Below are 13,127 nucleotides of genomic sequence, written 5' to 3' on the forward strand. Positions count from 1 at the left end.
AGAAAGAAACAACCCCCACGCTACATCAAAATCATGTTCACACTGCAGATGAGGGTGTTTGAGGGAAAGTGTGATATAATTCAAACCCAGCCCTGTCAAAGACCTATGGGAAATGCAGTAAATTTTGCACAACAAGGGACAAGGGCTTTGATGGAGGGAGACAGAGCATTAGTCCAGACCGAAATTGATCACTGTATACCATAAAGGGGCTCCAGAAACTTTAGCAGGATTACATAAAAATGATTTGTGGTCAGCCTCTTATACCTCAATCCAGACTTTAACATCATAAAAGAGGCCATGAAAGAGCTCTCACCAACATAAATAACCTACTGTAAAACATCGAACGTGACTTCACAGTATGGTACTACCAACAATAATGGAAATAGTTTGATGACACCTTCATTATTTGATTTATCATGGCCATAGAGACCTATTTATGTAATGAATAAATATCTGTATATTTATTTAAGCCAAGCAATTAATATAAAAAAGCTCAACAGCAATTTTTTGGAATAATCCACCTGCTCAAGGACAAGGTCGATCAGTTCTTGCATGATTTAAACCTACACTCAGGCAAAAGCCTTAACCAACAGGCCACACCACACGCAGCAAGGCAACTGGGTAGTGTGGATTGTAGGTGTGGCATCTTCATGCTCACTTATTCAATAGTATACTTATAATAGTGAAGTATAAGTTATTTCACATTCAGTAGCAAGTGTTTTGTAGCTTAGTGATATGAGCGTTGCTCAACGGTGTAGGAGGGTGCCGGTTCAAACCCAACATCCTCCAACACGCTTTCGCTATTTAGTCTTATGTTTTTCTTTAGACTTCCTAGTTTAATAGTGAAGTATAAGTTTTTTCTCATTGAGAAGCAAGAGATCTGTGGCTTACTAGTATGAGCATTGCCTTAAGGTATCAGAGGTTGCTGGTTCAAATCCCAGCCAGATCTCAGAAATAAAAGTGCTATGATGAATGGAGCAGTGTTACTGTGTGGTGGAGAGTGAATGGTGCACCCAGAGAAAATGGGGGGGGACTGTGGGTTGGCCCCCCCCAGCTGCAGGAGCAATGACCAGCAGCAGTTATGGAACATTAAAGCTTTTTTAATGCATTTAAGTGTCTTGAATTCAGCTAAATTTGAACTCCCAGCTTTAATGAATAAACTCTCTACTAGAGAAGATGCTAAAATTTTTAACTTTGATGTACTCTTGCTACCTGTCTCATAAGCCAAGTTTTCAAGGTCCCCAATAGTGTATTGTGCAGTACAGCTGCCGTGAGTTCTTGCTTTTTCCTTTCTTTAAAGACCAACAATCAATCATGCAGTTTAATTACTTGCCATCAGTAAGGACACTGGTAAGTTTTCCTACTCAAACTCTCAAATTCCTATGATACAATATTGCTTCTACCACCAGACTTGTTAATATAAAACATTACTTGAAGTGCTGATAAAACTGCTTTATACAATGAACTGTATTTGAGGTCTTGCTTTGTCTATTTTTCCACTGCCTTCTCCTACACAGCCCACTCTGAAAAGATAAAAGACCATAACATCATAGGATTAGGAAAGTCCTCCCAGAAACATTTGAAATATAACCCATATTATTATACACATCAGATTTTGCATGCTTTGCTCAATCTCTGACTGTAAGCTGCAGTGTACAGTGTTGAGTAGAGCTCAGTTTGAGAATGTCATTTGGATGTGACAGTGTGCTGTCTGCTCGAATCAGCCAACTGCCAACAGGAAGTGTCAGGAACAGACGGAGCGTGACCACTGCTGTGTCAGCAATGCCAACCATTAGAGTGCCCTCTGCCCCCTCTCCTTTTTAATCTCTCTCCACATCTCTCTCACATTTATAATTGATCCTTTAGCTTTTTGCCTTGCATTTGAACTTTTTTTTTGCATTTCTAAACTGATATTTTGCAAGATGTTGACATTTAAGACATTTAATCCTCAGGTACACCAAATTGAATGTCATAAGAAACCAGTGAAAAAGACCAACATCAACAATCACATTGAAAAGGGTTTTAAAAATTACATTTTAACAATCATGTAATAACAATAAAAAATAAAATAAAAAAAAGACAGTGGATGAACTATTTTGCCTGAGTACAACAGGGTGACATGTGATTTGTCATGTATTATTAAAGTAATAATTCACCTAAAAATGTGTATTCTGTCATTTACTCACCCCCATGCCATTCTAATCATCTTAAGTGATTAATAGTGACAGAATTTCCATTTATCTTACAAGCACCATAAACACAATAACATTAATTTAGAAAGTAGCAATGTCAGATTCCTCTTTTTGTGTTTTTCCCATAAGTCTTACTAAAAAACTTGCCTACCCACCTACTGTGCTAAATCCTGGTTTTTAGTGCACCTGTTCAGACAATTTAAATACACACACAGTGTACCTCAAAGGCCAGGTTTAATTGGTAAGCCTTTTTAAAGCCAGTCAGTATGCTTCTGACAAATCCCTGATCAAACCTGAGCCTTGTACAAAACTGTAAAAAATTAAGGCACATAACCAAAGATGTGCTTGTTTCAGATATATTTTTAGAGACATTGAGGCATCAGTTGGAATGGATGGGCTCAGAGGAAAACCAATACAGGTTTGCTTATAATCTCTTGGAAAAAAAAAATATATATATGAATATGCCAGAACGTGTTTTGTTAATGTGGGTCATGGAGTACTTGCATTCAATTACGATGGCAAGAAACAAAGACACACCCATAAGGCAGGTAATTTTCAAAAGCTCATAACCAAATGTTACGGCTGAATTCGATAGAAAACGTTGTTCTTCGTGTGCATGAATATTAAACTTAAGTGCATTAAAATGATTTAAATATGCTTCCAGGATTGTACATACACATATAGAACAATTAAAATCATAAAAAGACCTAGATCCCTCCTCCCTCCACTTTCTGTAAAACGTAAAGTATTCCGATGCTGTCGATGGTGATAAAGGTGGTGAAGTCAGGTGACACATGGATCTTCTTCAGACTGGCTCCCATTGTGTAGAATGTCTGCAGGGCCTCTCCAGTCTCCACGCTCCACCACTGCAATAACAAAAAATAAATTTAGCAAGCAGAATGAAACCATAATAATACCAACTTTGGTAAAAACCAAAGTTAACATTTCAATATATTTCATATAATTTTTTTCTCAGAAATGTTCCATGAGCCGGCTTGAGCCCCCAGTTTGAATACCCCTGTACTAGTGCACACACACTTGTACGTATTTGTATAGGAAACTCTTCTTTCCTGAAAGATCACATTCTAAATTACAAGTCGGTCTGGATAAGACCATAAATGGAAATAGAAATGTTAAAACCTGACATAACCCAATACAGACAGTGGGGTGAGTCCCTTTAAATCTTGTAGAAAGCATGTTAACAGATGTGCAAAATAAGTCTGAATACTGGAGGGGTAAAGTGGCTAAGTAGCACAATTGTTGTAACTTCAGCACGCTGAGAAAATAAGGCCACCACACAGCTACCAGCCAAACCATCAGCAACAACAACAGATGTCTGGAACCACTGTGCCTGTTTTTACAGCCTCCACATGCAGACACACAAACACAGCCCCCCAACAGACTCATTAATCATGCAACCCTTTGAGTGAATTAATGGCTCTCATTTGCATTTATCAGGCTGACTCTCCACAACTTAAAGGGAATGACAATTCTGTCGTAATTTACTCACCTTCAAAAAGTCTGTTGCCCAGTGTACCAAATCTCCTAATATAGAACAGCCAGAAAGGGACATAATCGCTGTGTGCAGTTACAGCAGATTGCTTCAGTCATATATTTTTTTTTTCCATCCCCGAAGCCCTGGCGTCTCAGTTAAAATAGACTTTGCTGTGCCTCTACAGTTTGAAAAATGCAATGGGGTCAGCACAAAAGGGCGAGAGTTACCTCTGGGCAACACATATACAAAGTTAGGCTGAAAACTCCATTACAACGGAGTCATCCATTCGTGCCCACACAGATGGTGCTGGTGTCATTGAATTATTTGCTGTGATCATGATATGTTTGGAACACCCATTTCCTGTTCTCTCAACAACAGACTGCCTAAAAAAACCACTGGAAATTTACCAAAATATGGAGAATAGGTGATGTGTGTATTTTTTCAATGTTAAAATACTTGCTTATATCCCAGCTTACTGTGGACAGACAATTGAAAAATGGAGGGAGTGTTCGGGAAACCTGCAAACATACTGTTCTACACTTTTAAGCTGATTATGGTTTTTCCAAAATCCCTAAACCAAGACACAATTTTTTTGAATAACTTCTAGAGCTTTTAAGCTACATCCACCAAACTCGGCACAGACTTTTAGACTGTTCTGACTCAGGTTGCTCTATCTTTTCTAACACCATCTACAGCGGATGAATTGGTTGATGTGACATGATGCAATGGCACAAGGTGGTCTTCACTTGAAGCACTGAAATAAACAAATATTCTAATCAGCTGTAAGCTCGAGTAGACTTTAGCTATGGTTGTCCTACTTTATTTCCACTGGTATAAACATTATTATTTATTACACAATTAATATTGTAATGCTATTGTTACCAAAACTACATATGAATGTGGTCATAAACAAAAGATGATTTTAATTAGTAGGACAGAGGCAAAAACCACCACGCGCTGGCTTTAATGTAACAGTCAGAAGATATTTAAATACAGTATGTAACTAATACAATTTATGACAGCAATAGAACAGGACATTGGTCTACTGTCAATGCAGCATGATAGGCAACGGAAGCTTCCAATGTAGACAGCATCAATGATTATAATGGAAAGGATATGCTTTTGATGCGACGTGTAGACAGGCTGTTATAATGTATCCTCCTGGCAGAACTGTCATGAAGAGAGCAGAGAGTGATAATGGATAAATAACTTCAACTATATTTGATCTACACTCACTGAGCACTTCATTAGGAACACCTGTACACCTACTTATTCATGCAATTATCTAATCAGCCAATTGTGTGGCAGCAGTACAATACATTAAATCATATAGATACAGGTCATGAGCTTCAGTTAATGTTCACATCAACCATAAGAATGGGGGAAAAATGTGATCCCAATGATTTTGACCATGGAATAATTGTTGGTACCAGGTTTGAGTATTCGTGTAACTGCTGATCTCCTTGGATTTTCACGCACAACAGTGTCAAGTTTACTCAGAATGGTGCCAAAAACAAAAAACATCCAGTGAGCTTCTGTGGATGGAAACGGCTTGTTGATGAGAGAGCTCAACGGAGAATGGCCAGACTGGTTCGCGCTGACAGAAAGGCTACAGTAACTTAGATAACAACTCTGTACAATTGTAGTGAGCAGAATAGCATCTCAGAATGCACAACATGTTGAACCTTGAGGTGGATGGGCTACAACAGCAGAAGACCATGTCAGGCACTTTATTAGGACCAGAGTGTTCATAATAAAGTGCTCAGTGTGGGTGAAAGAAACTTTAGTGCTTTTCACACTTGTAATCGTTAACCCCGGGTAAACGGAATCCTGGGTTATCCTGTTTCATACTGTTCATAATTTACCATGGGTTAATAACTAATCCTGGGTTTTCACGTTCCAAAGTTTTACACTCTACATTTGTAAACCCCCGGTTAACGCTCTTATTTATCTGTGGAAATGTTGCCAAGCAAATCAGCTCTGTTTGTCTTTCATCTTCTGAAATACGTCACTGAAATACGTCTCTTCATGATGCCAGTTATAGCGTTTGCCATCTCTGACAGAGAATGTAAACAGCACATGAAAGTTAGGGAAAGTTTCAGTGACTGTACAAAGTGCATGAATATTAGTAGAGGCATTATATGATTGGTTACGTGTTGCTAAACTTTCTGAAACATTCCATCACCACATCGTTTCACACTGAATACCTATAGCATAGCAAATGTGGTGCTAACCCTGCTCCAGAGCTGGGTTTCATAACCCTGGGTTAAAAGCGGTGCTATACCCCTCTCAAAATTACAAGTGTGAAACACTGCATTACCTGGGGTTAAAAGCAGGGTTTTAAAAGACGTTAACCTTGGGTTAAGCGCAGTGTGAAAAGACCCTTTGGGCCTGTAGTGATCAGAATGCGTAAACAGTATCAAATGAAAGCACAGGCTGCATACGAACTGATGTTTTAAAACAAGTTCTCATAGGTGACCTATTTAAATTATTGAAACAAATGAATGGAATTCAAATGAGAAAAAAAAAAAAAAAAAAACCCTCTACGGCATCTCAGTTCTGAAACTTCAGTGCCAGAGCCACCCTGCCATCATCAGCATAAAGACAACGGACTAAACAAGATAGCAGATGGAGAAGCTCTTTTCTGTCTAATCAACACTTTTAAACACTATAAACTTCACAATCTGGGGACATAAGTATCAGAGGAGCTTCTAGTATTCGTGAAGCATATAAATACATGTAAACTCACGGCTTACACGCCCATGCAGACCAAGAGAACAATCAAAGAAGTGCCATTATGCAACCCGGTGGAAAATGTCACTATGAAAGGACCTATTTAAATTATTGACTAACCTAAGGCCACATCTCACTTTCTCCACACTTGTTTTTTATTTTTTTCTCCTCCCTCTCTTCATGTCTTTTATTCTACGAGCGGCGCTCTTTGTTATTTCGGAGATAGTGTTGAGCATAATACAGTCTGGAGAGACATAAAGACAGACCTGACCTTGTTCTAGTCCATCTATTCTTCTAATCATCTCCAAATGCATGATTGCGCATCATAATGCAAGACAGCAGAGAAAGACATCAAGAATCTGTAATGAAGGCCAAAGTTCCTCCGAGTGTCCTTTGGTTGACCGAAAGCATCATTATTTTGGCGTAGTCAGTATAAATCGAACAGGTCCTGTCTGACGGTTCATTTAATATATAATAAGAGAGAGAAAGGCAGGGTGGATAAAAGCAGACCATTTGGTAGAGAAGAAATCTAGAAAGATCTCTAAGGGAGGGAACCAGACTTGTCAGGACCACAGAGTCTCAAACAGAGAATTAGGTGTAGAGGGGAGATTGTTCAGGTATAAGATGAAAAACAAATCTTTCCGGGTGGAAGAGTGTGTTGAATGAATGATAACAGCGAAAAATAGAGCTGTGTTTTTGCACACAGAGGGAGAATTTTATCTCTGAAGGCAGGGAAACTTGAAAATCTCCTACTGAGATGTGACATTTTCACACATAAAAGCAGAAAGGGGTCAGAAAGTCAGGGGTCCGCTGTCATTCTCTGACCCTGAAGGAGCTGTAGAGTCGAGTGACATGCCCTAGAGAACATAGGAACATTTTTATTTTATTTTTTGGATTTTCTCCCAATTTGGAATGTCCTATTCCCAATTTGCTCTAAGTCTTCATGGTGGCGTAGTGACTCGCCTCAATCCAGGTGGCAGAGGACGAATCTCAGCTGCCTCCGCGTCTGAGACCGTCAATCCACGCATCTTATCACGTGGCTTGCTGAGCGCCACGAGACATAGTGCGTGTGGAGGCTTCACGCCATCCACCGCGGCATCTACACACGACTCACCACGTGCCCCACCGAGAGCGAACCACATTATAGCGACCACGAGGAGGTTACCCTGTGCGACTCTACCCTCCCTAGCAACCGGGCCAATTTGGTTGCTTAGGAGACCTGGCTGGAGTCACTCAGCACGCCCTGGATTCGAACTTGCGAACTCCAGGGGTGGGTGGTAGCCAGCGTCTTTACCACTGAGCTACCCAGGCCCTAGAGGAAAACTATTTTGATTTCACTTTGACTTTAAAGGGTTGGCTAATAAATTGTTTTCTTCTGAAATGGTGCCCAAGCAAAAGCTAGCATAGACAATGAACACTGTGGGTTAGTAAAAATGCAGAACTGAGGCACAATACATCAACCCCTAAGCAGACAAGAAAAGAAGAGAAATGAGTTTGTTAGTGTGAAAGTATGCCATATGACATTTAATAGTCTCAGCGACAAGGGTAATCCTCCTTGTAATTCTAGGCTAAATTATTTATTTGAGACTCCAAAGGCTGAAATACTGATGTACAGACAACTTCTTTTCTTTATTTTCTACAATCTCTTCACTCTATTTGTCTTCGCCTTTTCCATCTTTCTCTTTCTCCTCTACTCATTGTCTGTGGTCTGTTCTCCCTTCTCTACAGAGGAATCCTCTACTGGTCAAAGTGAGTGTGTGTGTGTGTGTTTGTTGTGTGAAATGGGGTGTATCCTGCACTGTCAACCCTCCATAGGATTTTTCCTGTGTAAACACACACAGACAGGTTATCTTCCAGGAGTCATGACAACACCACTGGGCCATAGCACCAGTATGTATGTGTGTGCTTGTGTCCGTAGGTCACAATTCACATCACTATCAAACAGATAAAGCCACAGTAGAGTTATTATGGGCATTAAAATTTTGTGGACTTTTAAATCCTTGATTCTCTTTCAATCTATATTCTGCTGTAAATCTCTGCTGGGTTTACACATGGTGTTCTGTCTTGACAATGCTCAGGTTTTAAAGAGAGTGTTTATGAGGTGGCGTACATGCAGATTTGTTAAAGGTACATCTGAACTCATGGTCTTCTCAATGGCCAAAGGCTGACAACATATTATACACAGATGTGAGTTAGGAGGTGCATGTGCATGCAGAGACAGGCATAAAAGATTTTAATAGTGAAGGATAGTTCATCCAAAAATGAAAATTCATTATCAATTGTTGACTGTCATGTCACTTTATAACTTAAATTTCAGTCAGTTTCTCACACAAATCTTTTGTATGGCTTCAGAACACTTGGAATATAGTGCACAAGTTGTATGGATACTTTTATGTTGCTATTTTGTCTGTTTTGGAGCTTGAAAGCCACTGATCACCACCAACTTTTGTACTGAAAAGAGCAGCTTTGAAATTCTGCTAAATATCAGCAGGCCACTGATAAGGGGGTACAACTGGACCTCCTGTCCTGGGCTTGAGGAGGGCCTTATTCTGGGGGGAGGGGGTTTCACAGAAATGCTATTCCATATTGTAGAGCGCATCTAAATGCATTTAGAGGGAGACACAGATAGAAACACTGAGACAGTGCGCAATCACAAAAGACGTCTGGATAGCGCATGTTGAATGGCTAACTGTCCGCAACACCCCCCCAAACCCCTAAGAGTTCCTACCTGCAGCCCTGAATATCAGTAACAATGTCCCACCATTCAGAGCCAATCGCCTTTTTAGTAGAGGACTTTTTTTACTTAGTTTTGAAGTTGTTTTAAGTGTAGTAGCTTGACCAGCCTGAAAAATACAACTTTTTAGCATTATAATTTGATCCGAGGTAGCAAAATTTATGATGCCATTGTTGTAAGATTGCATTGGTAATTTGATATATATTGTGTGGAAACGTAAGCGTAAACAGTTTTGAAGGTTTGGTCTTCCCGCATTCAAATAGATATGAATTACTTGCATGCCAATACAAAATTGTTGGCCAGAACATTTGCCAAGATGGCGGACTTTGTAAATATCTTGTTTTGTGTTCCACAAAATAATCATACATGATTTGAACAACATGAGGGTGAGTAAATGGTGACAGAATGTTGATTTTTAGGTGAACTATTCCTTTAATAGTTGCATATATTCCACAACAACGATCAATTCTTTCCAAATCTCTCCCTCCGGTTTCTGTTTTTTTCTCTTTTAAATCACTCTTTGTCTTGTGGATGGGTATAAACTCTTGAGTCTGTGCTAAAACACCATTATGGCAGTGGGAGGTGAACTCTCCCTGGTGGAATTACTTTTGAACTCGCACACTAGACCCAAAAGCACGACCAAATCCCCTCTGCTGAGACCCATGGTCCCAAGAGTAGGTACATCTATAAAACATAATCAAACAGCTTGTTTTCACACTGTTATCTGACAAACCATGGAAACAGAGTATCTCATTTGCAGCTGAATGTTGTTGTGGGACTCTGAGCAATAAAGTGTTATGATATAAGCATTGTGTTTGGTGGAGGTGATGGTCTGGATGCCCTGGAGCTGATGTGTGTAAATTACTATGAGTATCCAAACCACAGCATAACCCTCCAGAGGACGGACAAAGCTGTGTGGTAAAGAGAGTGAGACAGTGTGATATACTGCAGTTGAGCCTGTTCTCCAGTAAAGGTGTAATATCCTGGCTGACCTCCTCATCCATTTCTCTTCTCCTAAAGGAAATATTTTTGTCCCGTGCAGAGGAATTCTGTCACTCACACACACAAATACAGCTACAATAACCATTTGTCTTTTGTTAGTGAAAGCTACACAACACAGGGATGGAGACAGAAGCTGTTATAAATCACTCAACGAAAACCTTTACCTCACAGAGTGAACGGCAAAATGTGTTTTGGAGTGCTGAACACGTACACACATGAACGCTCTCACACTCATCCCATATGGCAAAATATATCTTACTAGCCAACATATATGTGAAACAGTGTATACAGTGCATCCAGAAAGTATTCACAGCACTTCACTTTTTCCATATTTTGTTATGTTACAGACTTATTCCAAAATGGATTAAATTCATTATTTTCCTCAAAATTCTACAAACAATACCCCATAATGACAACATGAAAGGAGTTTGTTTGAAATCTTTGCAAATGTATTAAAAATAAATAAATATATAAATAAATAAAATAAAAAATAAAAAAACCACATGAACATAAGTATTCACAGCCTTTGCTCAATACTTTGTTGAAGCACCTTTGGCACCAATTACAGCCTCAAGTCTTTTGGAGTATGATGCTACAAGCTTGGCACACCTATTTTTGGGCAGTTTATCCCATTCTTCTTTGCAGAACCTCTCAAGCTCCATCAGGTTGTATGGGGAGCATCAGTGCACAGCCATTTTCAGATCTCTCCAGAGATGTTCAATTGGGTTCAAGTCTGGGCTCTGGCTGGGCCACTCAAGGACATTCACAGAGTTGTCCCGTAGCCACTCCTTTGTTATCTTGGCTGTGTGCTTAGGGTCGTTGTCCTGTTGGAAGATGAACCCTCGCCCCAGTCTGAGGTCCAGAGCACTCTGGAGCAGGTTTTCATCAAGGATGTCTCTGTACATTGCTGCATTCATCTTTCCCTCGATCCTGACGAGTCTCCCAGTTCCTGCCGCTGAAAAACATCCCCACAGCATGATGCTGCCACCACCATGCTTCACTGTAGGGATGGTATTGGCCAGGTGATGAGTGGTGCCTGGTTTCCTCCAGACATGACGCTTGCCATTCAGGCGATAGAGTTCAATCTTTGTGTCTCATGATCTGAGAGTCCTTCAGGTGCCTTTTGGCAAACTCCAGGCAGGCTGTCATGTGCCTTTTACTGAGGAGAGGCTTCCGTCTGGCCACTCTACCATACGGGCCTGATTGGAAGGTACTCCTCTCTCCACAGAGAAACGCTGGAGCTCTGTCAGAGTGACCATTGGGTTCTTGACCACCTCCCTGTCTAAGGCCCTTCTCCCCTGATCACTCAGTTTGGCCGGGCGGCCAGCTCTAGGAAGAGTCCTGGTGGTTCCAAACTTCTTCCATTTACGGATGATGGAGGCCACTGTGCTCATTGGGACCTTCAATGCTGCAGAAATTTTTCTGTACCCTTCCCCAGATCTGTGCCTCGATACAATCCTGTCTCAGAGGTCTACAGACAATTCCTTGGACTTCATGGCTTGGTTTGTGCTCTGACATGCACTGTTAACTGTGGGACCTTATATAGACAGGTGTGTGCCTTTCCAAATCATGTCCAATCAACTGAATTTACCACAGGTGGACTCCAATCAAGTTGTAGAAACACCTCAAGGATGATCAGTGGAAACAGGATGCACCTGAGCTCAATTTTGAGTGTCATGGCAAAGGCTGTGAATACTTATGTACATGTGATATTTTTTCATTTTTTATTTTTAATAAATTTGCAAAGATTTCAAACAAACTTCTTTCATGTTGTCATTATGGGGTATTGTTTGTAGAATTTTGAGGAAAATAATTAATTTAATCCATTTTGGAATAAGGCTGTAACATAACAAAATGTGGAAAAAGTGAAGCGCTGTGAATACTTTCTGGATGCACTGTATATACATATTTATGTTCTATATACAGGTGAAAGTTAATTTGGAAACTATTTAAATTATTATACAGCTTATACAGTATATACACTGTACCTTGAATTTGCTTTAGTGTCCACCAAATAAATAAATGTAATGTCTATTTGTAGAAACAATATAGCTGAAAAACAAACAACTATTTTCTATTCTTCTTTTAAATATATATATATATATATTTGACAATATTTAAATATTTGGAAATTTAAAATATACAAAAAAGTTTAAAAAAAATATCATAATAACTACAATATATTAAACATGCATAAAATGATAATATATATTTTTTGCCATATGTTATAAAAGCCCAACCATGGAAAAAGAACAATGAGACGTCAACCCAGCAATCCTTCGAAGATATGGAAAGGTGACATACAGATAAATACAGACTGATGCCAACTAAAGACATACTGATGGAAAGCAAAACAATTAAATAAAAAAAAGAGAGGACACTCTGCTGAGTTGTCATCAGTCAATAAAAATGAGCTGGACTGGAGACAGGACATGTCCTGCTGTCTTAATGAGGACAGACGTGGAGACGGAGAGGACAGAACCCTCACAAACATGACAGATTAATATTACTTTCTTGTAGGACATTGGGAAATGAGTCCCAAAAAAGGACAATGTCAAATACCAATTTAATCATTGCCAGCCTTTCAAACAAGCCAGACTGCCCAAGATCCTAAAGTGAAAGATCAAAACAAAAAAGGCATTGAGTAGCTGCAGATTAATGTGGATGATAGCGGGCCGGTCAAATCCAATGTAGTTTTGGTAACCAGGTGGGCTGAACTGCATAATGTGTCAAAGAACAAGCATCGCTGAGAGCTAGCTGCAAATAGAAACATGTCAATGACAAACAGCAGAAGGCAGACATCAAAGAAAGAGATCCATGACAGCGGCAGAGAGGCAGAACACTTCAAAGAAAACAGAGAGAGCTGCCATGCTCAAAAGCTCAGGTATGCAATATACAAGACCCTCTTCAATTGACAGGTTCAAACCTCTTTGAATGACAGGTTATAACCGGGAGTTTTATGGAGCAAATA

At 39.7% G+C, this 13,127-nt stretch overlaps 1 protein-coding gene across 3 annotated transcripts in view; it reads right to left on the reverse strand.

Annotated features, from left to right (window-relative positions):
* Positions 1-2,005: 2,005 nt before the first annotated feature.
* apaf1 (apoptotic peptidase activating factor 1) overlaps positions 2,006-13,127 on the reverse strand; it is a 49,432-nt gene continuing 38,310 nt past the window's right edge. For all 3 annotated transcript variants that reach the window (XM_051688347.1, XM_051688346.1, XM_051688348.1), the window contains one exon: positions 2,006-3,058. In XM_051688347.1, coding sequence (XP_051544307.1) covers positions 2,900-3,058 — 159 coding nt within the window. In that variant the 3' untranslated portion in view covers positions 2,006-2,899. The remainder of the gene's footprint in view (positions 3,059-13,127) is intronic.

This window comes from Myxocyprinus asiaticus, chromosome 45 (assembly GCF_019703515.2).
Source record: "Myxocyprinus asiaticus isolate MX2 ecotype Aquarium Trade chromosome 45, UBuf_Myxa_2, whole genome shotgun sequence".
NCBI lineage: Eukaryota > Metazoa > Chordata > Actinopteri > Cypriniformes > Catostomidae > Myxocyprinus > Myxocyprinus asiaticus.